The 13,980-nt window shown below is 60.3% G+C and overlaps 1 protein-coding gene across 15 annotated transcripts in view; it reads right to left on the reverse strand.

The window, feature by feature from the left end:
• SYNGAP1 (synaptic Ras GTPase activating protein 1) overlaps positions 1-13,980 on the reverse strand; it is a 29,422-nt gene that overhangs the window by 3,295 nt on the left and 12,147 nt on the right. For 2 of the 15 annotated variants that reach the window (XR_013814045.1, XR_013814048.1), the window contains exons 6-19: positions 12,304-12,457; positions 12,011-12,109; positions 9,683-10,309; positions 9,435-9,579; positions 9,074-9,218; positions 7,395-7,802; positions 7,078-7,279; positions 6,745-6,923; positions 6,098-6,139; positions 4,639-5,713; positions 4,092-4,265; positions 2,244-2,455; positions 1,214-1,304; positions 99-178 (exon numbers count right to left, since the gene is read on the reverse strand). Coding sequence is in view for 8 of the 15 variants with exons in the window: in XM_079781542.1 (XP_079637668.1) it covers positions 1,058-1,304; positions 2,244-2,455; positions 4,092-4,265; positions 4,639-5,713; positions 6,098-6,139; positions 6,745-6,923; positions 7,078-7,279; positions 7,395-7,802; positions 9,074-9,218; positions 9,435-9,579; positions 9,683-10,309; positions 12,011-12,109; positions 12,304-12,457 (3,709 nt within the window). In the remaining 7 variants the exon portion in view is untranslated. Of the gene's footprint in view, positions 1-98; positions 179-889; positions 1,318-2,243; positions 2,456-4,091; positions 4,266-4,638; positions 5,714-6,097; positions 6,140-6,744; positions 6,924-7,077; positions 7,280-7,394; positions 7,803-9,073; positions 9,219-9,434; positions 9,580-9,682; positions 10,310-12,010; positions 12,110-12,303; positions 12,458-13,980 lie in introns of those variants that run through there. The other 13 variants (XR_013814047.1, XR_013814049.1, XR_013814044.1 and 10 more) reach the window with 10 other exon arrangements.

The raw sequence follows: 13,980 nt of genomic DNA on the forward strand, positions 1-13,980 counted from the left end.
GCCTGTGGAGGTTCCCAGGTGTGGGCAGCAGTGAGGGGGCCACAGTGAGGGGGAAGGCTGCGGAGAGTCGGAGGGAGTGGGCTTCAGGAGTGACCAACCTGCAGTGGTCCGGAGTCACCTCCCCCAGTGTCCTCCGCCCGTGGTCAAAGAGCAACCCGGAGAACTACCTGATGAGGAGCTGCAGGGGGAGAGAGTGGGGTCATGGGGTCAGGAGCCTGGGGGGGTGGGAAGCCTGGCGGGCGGAGCAGGAGGAAGAGCGTGGTGGGAAAGTGAGCAGACTTCGGGGAGAGCAAGGGGCAAGAGTGCAGGAGGGAGGTCCTAAAGCCGGCTGGTGAGAAGAGGGAGGGCAGCTGGTGAGAAGAGGGAGGGCAGCTGGTGAGAAGAGGGAGGGCAGCTGGTGAGAAGAGGGAGGGCAGCGAGAAGAGGGAGGGCAGCTGGTGAGAAGAGGGAGGGCAGCTGGTGAGAAGAGGGAGGGCAGCTGGCGAGAAGAGGGAGGGCAGCTGGTGAGAAGAGGGAGGGCAGCTGGCGAGAAGAGGGAGGGCAGCTGGCGAGAAGAGGGAGGGCAGCGGAGAGGTGGAGAGCAGTCAGGTGTGAGGGCCAGAGGCGGCTGGACTTAAACCCGAGGGTGGAAGAGCTGAAGGGTGGGAGGGTTCAAGTTCTGAAGAGCCAGGAGGACTGTGCAGGGGCTGCCCAGGAGTCAGGAAAACTGGGGAGCCAAGAGAACAGAGGATGGAGACCCCGCGTCCCCAGGGCCCCATCCAGAGCCTGGGGGAACTAGCAGCCATGCGCCCTGTGCTCTGTTCCAGTGAAAGCAGCGTCTAGGCCAGGGCTAGCCACCGCCGAGAAGAGCTCCAAGGAAGCTGAACTCCCGGACTGGACAGGAGCGGGCCCAGGAGGGCAGGGCTTCCAGGAGCTGGGAGTGGTCTGGGGCGGAGGGTGAGGTTCTCGCAGGTCCTGAGACGCAGACTGAAGTGGGAAAGACAGGGCAGGGAGGCACAGGGGGTGGGGCTGACACGGCCAGGAGTGACAAAGGCACAGACGATGGGATGAAGATGGGTCACTGAGGGGCTGCTGGGGCAGCCAGTGGACACACGGAGGACAATGGGAAGACAGACGTCAATGGGGCTGGGGTGCTGGTGCAGTGAGAGCACGAAGGACCGTGGGATGGATGGGGATGGGACACGGAGAAGATAAATGACATTGTAATTTCCACCTGAGCGTCGAGCAGCCTCTTCTTGGGCTCGGGCAGTGGCTCAGCCATGGTGGGGTGGTCCCGGCGCAGCTCCTCCTCCACCAGCATCAGCCTGAAGGGACGGGCTTCAGTGGGGTTAGTGGCGGGCACTAACTGCCCAGAGAACTCCTGACCCGGGCACCATGCAGCTCTCGGGCACCTTCCTCCCCTGCCCCAGAATCCCTCCATTGTCCATTACTCACCCTCTGCTCAGGGACCCTCACATCCCCCTAAGGACAGCTTTCTGAGCGTCTACCATCCACATTCCCCAGGCCGTCCGCTCCCATTCAGGGCTGCGCCCTCCCGGCCCCCTGTGGCTGAAGATCTGGCTCTCATGCCCCCATTCCACCTCCTGTGTAGCCCCTGATGCCCCTCACCCTGACGTCCTCTACAATCATTATTATCCCAGCATCTCTCTGCCTTTGGTAGAGATCCTCAAGGTGATTTCTGATAATGGACAGCAATCAGAGCAGTGGTTTTCAAAAAAGTTTCCAATGAAGCCTTGTTCTTCTAATTAATGCTACTCAAAAACACTGTAAGAATGAATCAAAATGGAGCTGGCGCTGAATGGAGTGAGGCCCAGGGTCCCTCCCAGTTCTCAGGATAACTGAGCCCCGCGCTGAGACTCCTCCGTTGGATGGAGCCCAGGACTCCTGGAGCAGCTGAGAACGTGCAGACTTTGTAAAAGAAGGGTGTTCCTCTTCTACCGAACACCTTCCGAGCCTGGGCCCAGGATGGCATGGTCAGAGGCTGCTCTGGACAAGGATCCCTGACTAGGTTTGAGGTGACTATCATGGCCTGGGTGGGAAGTAACACAGCGGTGGTTGGACAGTAACGGCACATTTTCCAAGGGCGCCAGAAGTTACTCTATCAGGGACACTTACTACACTGAGCAGGGGCTTCTTCCCTGCTGGGGGTAAGTGTAGGGTGGGCTTTCCTCAGTGTCTGGAGTTGGGGTCTGGGGCGCTCTTCAACCTCAAGCTCTCCCTTGCTATCCCGGGCCGCCCCTCACCTGCCAATGATGCTCTTGATCTGCGAATCCTTCTCCACCTGCTGCTGCCTTAGCCTCTTCTCGCTCTGCTCCAGTCGGGCCTGATACTGCATCAGGATTTTGCTGGTCTGTTCTTCCTGGGACAGCAGTCTCCGCTCATACTCTTCCAGCTTCCGGTTGGACATGTGCAGCCGCTCCTTCAGTGAGTGGATCTCCTCCTCGTACTCCTTCACCTGCCCGCCGGGCACACGACCCCGCACTGTGAGAGGCGCCCTGCCCTCACCCCACCACCCCGCCCAGCCCTGCCTGCCAGGAACAGCTGCTGCCGGGTTGGGGATGACATCCCAACCACCTCCTCAGGCCCTTTCCCTGCCATTATCATATACACACCCACTTTTTTGAAGGCCCCACCACGGAGCTGAAGATCCCTTACAATGGAGCATGGTCACGGACTCCCACACCCGAGAGGTATATACATGTCCTCACACGTGCACCTGGACACGTGAGGCCCCACTCAGGAACCTAAACAGACTCTCGGACACACCCTGAATTTAAAGCTAAGGGGTCTCCTCAGCCCTACCCCAGGCCACAGAGCCTGGGAAGACCAGGAAGGAGAGACACTGGCTGGGGGGAGGAAGGCTGCACCCTGGGGCAGAGGGTCTGGGCTTCAGGGGAGTCCCGGCTGAGAAGCTACGCATGCCTCTCTGTGGATAATGAAGTGGGATTCCGAGGCTGGAAGGGCTCGGAAGTCATTCTTTCTGCCCTACTGGCTCTAAAGTCGGGAGCTGAGCTGTCCAATACAGTAACCACTAAAAATTAAAACTTCACTTCCCCAACTGCACCAGCCACGTGGCCTGTGGCCACCACATTGGACAGTGGAGACCACAGGACATTTCCACCACTACGGAAAATCCTACTGGACGGTTCCAGTCGAGAGCCTTCCTCAACAGACCGCTCACCCGAACCGCCAACAGAAATACTGATCTGAGACGGTCTTCCCGTCCTCGGCGAGCACACTCATAGCCAGGCGTCCTGGGTAAGGAGGGATGCTACCCCCGGCCGGCCAGCGGGGCTTGCTAACCAAGTCCATCTGGGCCGGTCCCAACATTTCCTACGTCAAACAATTCCCCCGAGAAACTTCTCTCTACTCCCCCAGTTGCAGCCATACGCTCCCTACCTATACCCTAACCCTGCAGCTATACGCTCCCTACCTATACCCTAACCCTGCAGCCATATGCTCCCTACCTACAACCTAACCCTGCAGCCATACGCTCCCTACCTATACCCTAACCCTGCAGCCACGCTCTCCTTCAAGGTTCCGGGAGCAATGGCTTCACCAGGGAATGTGCTGCTGAGCTACTGTGTGCGCCCAGAGCTCTTGCTGTCTTTTGCTCTGGGCCACCGCCAGCTGGGAGTCTGGATGGTCTTTTCACACACAGGCAGGTACACTACTTTACAGCACCAACCCTGTCACCCTGCCCGGGGCAGTGGCTGGGCAAAGCGGACATCGCTTACAGTGCATCTCAGCCCCTCCACCCCGCCCAGCTGATCAGCTCGCTGCTAGGGAAGTGACTTTCCACTCCTGAGCAGTCCCAGGAGCCCCGACTGTTCCCTGGGCAAGAGCAGGGGGGGACGCCTACTACAGAGCCTGTTTCTCCCCAGACGGGCTACGCTGTGTATAACCCACAAAACAGAGTTGGAACTGAATTCTCAATGGACTGATTGCATCTGGTCTCCCCTAACAGACTGACGGCTTCTCAAGCCAGGGGTCAGTGTTTCTTTTTTCCCACCGTAACTTCCTGATCCTGGCTGTTTCCCTCGGCAATGACAAGGGCAGGGCAGGGCTTGGGGCTGCGGGGGCTGGCGTACCCTGTCCAGCCGGCTCTCATCCATCGACTTGGAGTACTCCTTGAGCTTGTACTCCTCCCGCTCGATGTGGGCACTCTCGATGTCAGCCGACAGGTGAGGCATATTGGAGACCCAGGCCACTGTCCGCTCAGAGGCTGGCATGGTGGGGTTCAGCGTGGATGGCGTCTGAGAATGCTGGGACAGGGCAGGTGGGGCACAGAGAGGGAAGGTGGGAGAAGGCAGGGGGCATTTAGAGCGAGCACGGCCAGGAGATGGGCCCCGCCCTGTTCCCCTGCTCGAGCTCTGACCGCCGGTGACTGCTGGGCAAGTTGGCTATCGCGCCTCCGAGTGCGAGCTCCCTGCGCAGGGACCTGTGTGTGCTGCTCACTGCCACGTCACAGTCACAGTGCCCGGAGCAGCACACAGCTCACGGCGGGCACTCGCACACACTTGTGTAACGAGTGGAGGAGGTGAGAAAATTGTAAGTTCAGACCACAAACTCTAATCTACCCCTACCTCCCCAACCTGTCTCCTCTGCCCTCCCTGCCTTCCTCCCGGCCTCACCTACCTGCTTGGTGATGGAGGGCTTGAGCCCCCCACCCCCTCCGCCACCGCTGCCCCCGCTGCCCCCGATGCTGCCCTCCTTGCTGAGGCTCTGCTGCCGTGGACGGGCTGGGCCATAACTTGGCTCCGGCGACTGCAACAGGTTCCCGCTGGACGGCCGGGGTTTCTGGGCGGCGCTGACTGTCAACTGCTGAGACTTGCCCCTCTGCAACGGAGGCGGCTGGCCCCCGCCACCCCCGCCACCGCCCCCTCCGCCGCTCCCCCCTCCAGGCCCCGAGGGGGCAGGCCTCTGGGGACCGATGGTGATCTGGGGAGGGGACAGCATGTGCTGCAGGTTGTCCTGTAGTGAGAGCTGCCGACGGGTGAAGTCAGTGCCAGAGGGTCCGAACTCATCACTGTAGCTGTGACTGTGAAGGATGGAAGCGGCGGGGGGCTTGGGGACCCCCGAGGAGAGGTCCTCGCTCTTGCTATAGCCATGGAATGGGGCGAAGGTGTCCCCTGGGGGCTCTCCACCTCGGTGGTGGTGATGGTGGTGGTGATGGTGATGGGAGGAAGGTGGGGCGTGGCCACCGCCCCCTCCGTGGCCCCCTGGGGGGCCTGGCCCATCAGCAGCCATGTGGAAGAGAGGGTTCTGGAAGGAGAGGGGGATGCGCAGTTGCTGGGCAGGAACACCGTCCGTGGTGACACCCATCTGGCTGAGGCGCATGCCAGCCGCGGTGATGGACGAGCCGCTCCCCTGGGAGAGGCGCCCGGCAGGCGCAGGCCGCAGCCCCAGCGCGGCGGTCAGGGAGGCCTGGCTGGAGTGCAGCAGGTCCCCGACGGCGGCCAGGTTGGACACGCTGCTGCTGTTGAGGCGGCCCCCGGGCCCGTCCCCCTGCAGGTCCAGCATGGAGACGCTCTTGTTGACACTCAGCATCTTCTGCTCCGGCTCTGTGATGTCCGAGCTGCTCGTGCAGTACGCTGGCGAGGACCGGGCCAGGGGTGGGCGGCTCACGTAGAACAGGTCTTTCCCCCCACCAGGCGGGGGCGGGGGCGGCTTTTCCTTGGTTGGGGAGGGGAGGCGAGCCATGTCCATGGAGCTGTCGGAAGGGAAGGGGCACACAGCAGGAGGTGAGGCCAAGGCGGCTGGCAGTGGAGCCGGCTGTGGCCTGGCACAGGCCCTGAGGTGAAAAGTGGGACCCTCCAGGGAAGGCTAAGAGCTGGCGGCAACAGCTCTGGGCAGGGAGGGTGGGAGGCAGGGAGGGTGGGAGGGGGACGTGGGGAAGGGGAAGGAAAGGACAAGACCCCTGCCGGGAGGGAGGCCGGGAGGAGGGGAGATGGGGCAGCAAGTGGAGGGATGAGGGGCAGGTCTGGGCAGATGTGGAGGAGATGAGGGTGCATGGAGAAGGAGAGGAGCGAAGGAAGGTGGAGGCCACTGGAGTGGGAGACAGGAGAGGAGGGAGGGGGAGGGGAGAGCCCCTCACCTGTTGAGGCCTCGCGCCATGAAGGACTGAAGGTCGATGGAGCTGGAGAGAGATGGGAAGAGGGGCAAGCAGACAGAGAAGGAGAGAGGTGGGGAATATGGCACGGATGTGGCGTCATGGAGGGAGAGGCAGGCAAGGAATGAGCAGGGTGGCCATCACCATGAGCAGCCGCTGAGGCGAGCGCCACCCTTTGGAGCGGTGGCTGGGGAGGCCCTGCTGGGGCCACGTGTGACTTCCCCAGCCCTGGTCGTGGGAGGCCTGTGGGGGCTGGTGGGGGCTGGGGCAGTGCTTCTTTCCAACTCATACAGAGGTATTTTGGATCGGCCGACTGGACACCACATGGCTGATCCGACATGCACTGGCTGAACCTCAGCTCAGCGCGGGCATGGGCGCAGGACAAAGCAGGCCAGCGCGGGCAGTGGACTCCCGGGGCTGCTCACTCCCCTGGCCCCCAGGGCTCGCTCCGCCTGACTCGGAGGGTTCTCCCAGCCTAGCCGCTGCCTGGACCTGCCTCCTTCCCGTTTTCTCCAACACCTGCTCCTCTTTCTCTCAAGCCCCACAGAGGCACACGTGGAGCCCAGTGAAGTGTATTGGAAACAGAATGGTGGGGGTCCCAGGACACAGGTGTGGGGTCCCGCAGTGCTCACCTGTTGAGGTCCCGCATCATGTAGCCCTGCATCTCGGCCGACGGGCCCCGCAGCACCACGGGCTGAGGCCGCGGCCGCTCGCTCTGGCGGCTCGGCTGCCTTTGGATATTGGGGTTCCGCAGAGCTGTGCTGATGTCATTGAGGAGCCGGGGCAGTGGGCCCAGCTTCAGGAGGGCCTCCTGGAAGGGGAAGGCTGTTACCTGGGGGCTAAGTGCCCAGCTCTCCACGGGCCTCAGAGGGGGAGGGGGCGGAGCTGGGGGCAGGCAGGGCGGACATGCTATGCAGGGGGTGGGCTGCAGACCACTGGGACAGGGCAGAGGGGCACCCGCTGACCTTGCTGAGCTGGGGCAGCACCTCCCAGAGCAGGGCATGCAGTGTGGAGAGCTCGCGGCCCAAGTCGATGTAGCCCTCAAAGCTACTGCTGTTGGTCAGCGTGTCCAGGTTGGAGATCTCATACAGGAACTGCTGCATGGAACCCCACTCCAGCTCCAGAAACTCGTTCATGAACCCCAGAAAGTCCTCCTTTGAGGTAAACCTGCCGAGGCACCCAGGCAGAGGTCACACACACCAAAGGCCATCCACCCACCGTGTCTCAGGCCTCGGGCACGCAGGACACCCTTGCTGCCCACCCCAGCCCGAACCCTCCTCACTTGGAAAAGTTGGCCAGGTTCTGGATGACCTTGGCGATGAGGGTGAGGGTTCGTGAGGTCTGCTCATCTGGATACTCCTGCATGAGCCCGAAGAGACTGGGCGACATGATGGCTGGGCAGAGGAAGCGCAGGAAGAGCGAGGCGCTAATCAGCCGGTCAGCGATGTCCTCCCGACCCCGCTCTGCGCAGCGCAGTCGCCAAGATGCAAACACCTCCTTCAGCTCCCTCGGGAACACGCTGGGGGGAAGGGGTGGGGAGACAGAGAGAAAGAGAAAGAAAGAGAGAGACCAGGACTGAGCCCCAGAGACCCTCAGCTTCCAGGGAACATGCCGAGGAGGTGGCAGGAGGTGCGGGTGTGGAAACAGGTGAGAGACAGGCAGGGAGGGGCCGCAGCGAGAAGACGGGGGGCTGCTGGGAGAAGAGGGCTATGGCAGAGGGGACAGACAGATCAGGGGAGAGAAACGGAGGGGCAGGAAAGGCGAGGGGAGAGAGACACGTGGGAGACAGGGGTCGTGTGAGAGAGACGAGCAGAGGAGAAGAAAAACAGACACCAGGGAGAGACAGAGATGGGAGAGAGATGGAGGGTCACTTGAGGTACAGGGAGCTCGGACCCCCCAACTCTTCTGAATTCCAGGGAAATGAGGCATGATCCGTCCCTGCCATGGCTCAGAGCTCACTGCCCCCATCTCCTGCTCCATGCTCCACTTTAATGTCCCACTAACACCTTGAACTCTGCTTCTGGTAAAACAGGGCTCACCATCACTCCCACACCGCTGATTGGCCCCCGACTGGCCCCGACTTCCGCGGTTCTGTCAGAGAGGCCACAGGTCCCCCAAACACGAGCCTCCTTTCCAATCGCTGACAACGGCTGCTGATCCTTTCCTCGGAGGGTCTTTCCCGCAGCCCTTCTCCGCTATCCTGCCGCACCCCATCGGGATCTGACCCCCATGCCTGACCGGTCAACTGTAACCCCAACTACTCTGGACTTCCTTCTTCCTGCTCCAAGCACCCCCACCCCCACTCTACCTACTTCTCAGTCACCATACTTCTTGGCACCAGCACCATTAACGGCATCCCATCACCTACAACATCCCATCACCTACGAATGACCTCAAACTCCTTAACCTGGCAACCGAGGCCTTCCAGATTCTAGTACCAATCCCTCTGTCCAGACACCTGTCCCACCACTCTCCATTAGGAGCCATTTGCTCCACCAAACCGTGCCAACTGCTGTCTCCTGGAAGCTCCTGGGCCTGTTCACCACGCATGCACCTTCGTCCACAGCCCCTCCTGAAAAGTCTTCTTTTACCCACCATCCAAACATCAGAACTTGTCCCACTTTTCAAAGCCCAGCCCAGGGGGCACCCCCTCTACAAATCCTTCCCTGCTTTATCTCAAAGCCCTGCCTTCCTGACCTTGTATTACACAGGGGGACCCTCACTTGGCACTTAGCACAGCCTACAACTGTTCCGCAGCTCTTATGTGTCTCATCTGTCCCTACTCCTCCCGGGAGGTCCTCTGAAGGCAGGGGCCAGGCCTCACTCCTCTGCCTGCTTTTACCGCACCCAGCCCAATGCTTTGCCCGTAACTGGTCCTCAGTCCTCTCTGAGGATGGACAGATGGATGAACAAATGAACACACGGCTCCCCCGCCCCCCAACCCAGCGTTCCCAGTCTCACCAATGGGAGTTGACCACCTTGCACAGGGCCAACTCACAGCACATCCGCAGGTTGGCCTGGTGCTCTGCCAGACTGGACGCCGTGCACTTGATGGGGTCCACCTCACAGTTCTCCTCAGACTCATACAGAGCTCGGATAAATTCCCCTGCGGAGCACAGCGGGGTCACACTCCGGGGCAGGGGCAGGGGCTGCTGGGTGGGGGGATCTCAGAACCAGGCGGTTGGATGCTGGCACCCAGAAACTCTGGGTTCAGAGGCATCAAGCCTGAGGAAGGGTGGACTTTGGGTCTGGAGTAGCCAGGTTTAGGGCTGGATGGACATCTGGTAGGGTTAGGAAGAAGAGACCTGAGGGTGGGCCATACCAATGGCGTCCTTGAGGTATTTCTGACCAATCAGTCGCATGTACTCTTCTATGGCTTTAGTGGCGAGCGTGTTCTCGCGGAATATGAGGTGCTCCCGTTCCATGAACCTGTCCACCTCAGACATGGCCATGTCTGAAAGGAAGTCCTGGGGCCCAGGAAAATCCAAGGGTCAGCCTCCGTACAGCCAGCCTCACGAAGACAGGAGCGCCCGCTCCCAGGTCACCTTTTCCCGCCGGCGCAGCACTCACCTTGGCCTTGCCCGTGCTCTGCAGGATGTGAACCAGTGCACTGGCTACCTCCTCCTTGCCCTTGACATTCAGGGCGGGCTCCAGGACTGCACACAGCATGCGATAGTGGTTGGTAACATACTCTGCAAACTCCTTGTACAGCTCCATGGGCAGGATGCTCATTGTCTGGTAACGTGCTTTCAGCCGCACAGCCGGGCAACCTCCTTTGCCCTTGCCCCCTGACCCACCCCCCGAGCCCCCGCCCCCTCCTGAGCCCCCCATGCCCCCAGAGCCCCCGCTGCCTGTCGGCAGGGCTACGGGGTACCACTGCTCTGTGAAGTGGCGCCCAGCCAGGGTGGCCACGGGCACAGTCACCAGGCCCACGTAGCCCGCCTTGTCCTTCTTGCGCTTTTTGTCTGAGTCACGGTACAGGTGCAGCCGCAGGGCTCGGACAGCTGGCAGGTTGTTAAACTCGAAGTGCTCGCCCCAGAAGACGGTGTCCCCCGACGCCGAGCGGGGCTTGGAGGTGGTGCGCGCGTACAGCATGTCGTCCAGGCAGAGCTCGCAGTAGTACCGCTTCTTGGGGGGCAGCTCCCGGGCCTCTATGATCCACAGCTTCAACACATTGTCCACCCGGCGGCTGTTGTCCTGGCAAGGTGGGGTGGGCATGGCGGATAAAGGGGAAGGGACAGAGGGACAGAGACATCGAAAGAGGAGATACAGAGAGGCAGTGAGAGGGAGTCTGTGTGAGGTCGTAAAGCTGCGGAGCTCATGTTCACTTGGAACCTGCGAAGGGGGCCTTATTGGGAAATAGGGTCCTTGCAGATATGACCACACTGAGAAGCGTCGCACAGGGTTAGCGTGGGCCCTAGACCCCGGGCTGGCGTCCATATGGAGAGGGAGCCGTGGGAACCAGAGACGCACGGAGGGGAGATGGCCATGGGAGGTCAGTGGCAGCAGAAACTGGACAGATGCCGCTCAAGTCAAGGAATGCAGAGGCCGCCGGTGACCACAGAGCATGGAAGAGACCGGGAAGGATTCTTTCTAGAGCTTCAGAGGGAGCAAGGCCCTGCTTTTGGATTTTTAGCCTCCTGGACTGTGAGAGAATAAAGTTCTGTTGTTTTAAGCAGCCCAAATTACTTGTGGCAATTTGTTACAGCAGACCTAAGAAATGGCATCAGTATCGGGAAAGATTTTAAAAGCTAGAATAATAAGCCAAAAACATTAAAGTAGAATTTGAAGGGGAGAACTGGGAAGGCCTTCAAAGACAATCAGAACTTATTTTTTAAACAATAAGAGAACTGCATAAGTACAGGATGGGGGAGACAACATAGCTGGTGTGAAAGGGCCTGGGGGTACAACTGACAGCAGAGCCTGGGAGGCTGAGGTGACCTGCACCATGGCGGGGGGGCGGGGGAGGGGGGCACCATGGCGGGGGCGGGGGGGGGAAGGGGGGCACGGGACTGCAGGGTTAGACCACATCCAGCATCTTTTTTTTGTTCTTGCTGTTAATCCAGACCCGAGGATATCTTTTCCATTGATTTTTAGAGAGAGTGGAAGGGATGGGGAGAGACAGAAACACTGATGTGAGAGAGACACAGCAATTGGTTGCCTCCTGCATGTACCCCGATCGGGGCCAGGGATCGAGCCTACAACTGAGGTACATGCCCTTGACCAGCATCGAAGCCGTGACCCTTCACTCCTCAGGCTGGCACTCTAACCACTGAGCTAACCAGCCAAGGTGCATCAGCATCTTGGGTCTAATTCTTTAAGAAGGACACTGAGAAACAAGGGTTCCCCAGGAGGGCCACCAGCCTGTGAAGTCACTGAAAAATGGGGTACAGAGAACAGCTGATAGAACTGGGAGCATTTCTCCTGGGAAATATAAGTCTTGGGAAGAACCAACTCGCAGAACTTGTGAGCCAAAGGGACCTTAGAGATCACGTGGTCCAACTCCACGGCCACCAGTTTCACAGAGGGCAAACTGAGGCTAGACCACACTAACTGGCAGGGTGTGTCCTACAGAAACATGGCAAGCAGGGGCTGGGCAGCACCTGTCAGGGGACCGGTGGGCAGTTCTGCTTGCGGGAGACATGGCCCAGAGCACTTCGGGGCCCCAGCCACTCCCTAAGTCTATGATTTCTATCGCAGGGAAACGGATCAGGAGGTAGAAAGAAAGGGGAAAGAAATGAAGGACTCGGAGAAAAATGGGGGTCACCTCCTTTTCATCCATGGCCCCTCCACCTCAGTTCCCTCTTCCCCGAAGCCTCCGCTCCTTAACTCCTTCCCCACGAGGCCCCTAGACTCCGGGTGGCCTGACCTCTACCTTGTCCCCTGTACTCCTGATACCTTGTTGGGTTTTACTGCTCTCTGGAGATTCTCGATCCACTTGTCCCTTTCGGCCGCAGAACGACAGGCAAAACATTTTGTTCCTGATGATGTTGTCACCTGGAGAGGGGTGTGGAGTTGAGATGGGGCTGAAGAGGGGAGATGACTCCTGAGGACCGGAGACTCCACCACCATCTCCTCCTCCCCCGCCTTTCTCCAGCCCCCCAGGTTTCGGTTTTCTCGACACCCCACCGGTGCCACTTTCCTGAGGCCTCTGTCCTCTCCCTCCAGCACCCAGCGCACAGACCCAATACCTCAAAACAGAACTCCTGGCCCAGGATGGAGCTGTGCACGGGCTTGATGATGGAATCCTCGTCCAGGTTGAGCTCTAAGGCCTCGGCTGCACTGCTGGGACTCAGCAAGGACTCGTGAGAATGCGACTCCTTAAAGCTCTGCATCAGCCGGGCCCTAGGGCGGGAGGTCAGGGGAGAGGGTCAGGGCCACTCCTCTGACACCGGGGCCTGTCATCAGTCTGGCTCCAGGATGGAGACTTGGGGAAAGCGCCTCCTGAACTCCCTTCCCACACGGACACGGACAGGCAGACAGAACCCAGAAATGGAGCATGGCAGAGGGAAAAGGCGAGCAGGTGGGCTTGGGACACCTCCAGGTGACCGCCACCATCCAGAGCCTCGGAATGAGGGAGGAAACGTGGAGGTGAGGAACCAGAGTGCAAAGCCGTTCACCTGGGCCTGGCACACGCTGGTGCTCACAGAACATCCAACAATCCAGAGAATGGGTGAATGAGGGGGAGGACACCAGCACAGTCAGGGTTTACGGTAGTTTGTCACAGCAGCCGAGGGAACTCAGAGGGGAAATAGGAGGCAAGACATAGGAGGAAGCTGCGGGCAGACACATGAGAATGGAGAGACTGAAATGGGGACTGGGGACGAGGGGGAGCTGGAGCAGGAAGGAGAAAAGGGGGAGGCAAAGGCATGTGCAGAAATAAGAGGACGGGAGAAGGTGAGGAGGCATAACTGCAGAGAGGGACATGGGAGTAGAGATGGGGGTAAGACAGGAGGAAATCCAGGGAGAGAAGAGAAAGGGGCTGAGGGAGCCGGGGATGGGGCCTGGGCCCAGGAATAGGAACAGGAGAGAGAGCAGAATGAGGATGGCTAGGGATGAAGAGTAGAGCAGTAGGAAAGCAGGAGGGGGAGCTCGGGTGTGGGAGCCTCCACAGAGCTATTTATAGCAGCCCCGTCATTGGGCTCCATTGTCGTCAGCACCACGCTCCCCCAGCCCACCGCCCCCGCGGCCAGGAATACCATGCCCTCACCCCCCCTGCCAGCCCCAAATCCAGCTCCGGTGACATGGGAGGGGGGCAAAGGAAGGTGTGACTCACCTATCCCAACCTCCCTACCTGCCCAATCCTGAGGGAGGCGGGGGGGGGGGGGGGGGGGAGGAGGAAGGACAGGGTTCTTTCTGGGGAGTGACTGGATGAGGGGGAAGCCCAAGAGGAACCCCAAGAAGCAGACAATAGGAGCAGACATGACATGTCCCTCAATCCCAGCCTCAGTGTCAGTGCACTCTGGACTTCTCTGAGGACTTCCTCCTCAGCTTCAGTCCCTGGATTAACCCTATAGCGCCCCTCCCCCGCCGGTACACCTGGGCCACCCTCCCCCTCGCAACCGTGCTCTCAGCTGTCCCTTCCCTCAGCCGTTAGCGTCTGCCAGCCCCAGCCCCACTCCAACCCCCGGCCCTCCCCTCAGCCCTCTACCGGGATCACACTGCTCCTCCCTGAGCCCCCCTCCCCTGGCTTCCCCAATGGCGCCAGCACTCCTTCAATCCTGGGGGCCAGCAGAGTCCCTCCTTGGCTCGACCTCTCCCTGTCCCTAACCCCAGAACATCCCTCAGCCAGCCTGAGGCCTCCAGCCTCGGATCCCACTGCAGAGCCCCCATATGGCAATCAAGCCTTCCCTCCCGCTCCAGCCCGT

Source organism: Cnephaeus nilssonii (genome assembly GCF_951640355.1).
Source record: "Cnephaeus nilssonii genome assembly, chromosome: 9".
Lineage (NCBI taxonomy): Eukaryota > Metazoa > Chordata > Mammalia > Chiroptera > Vespertilionidae > Cnephaeus > Cnephaeus nilssonii.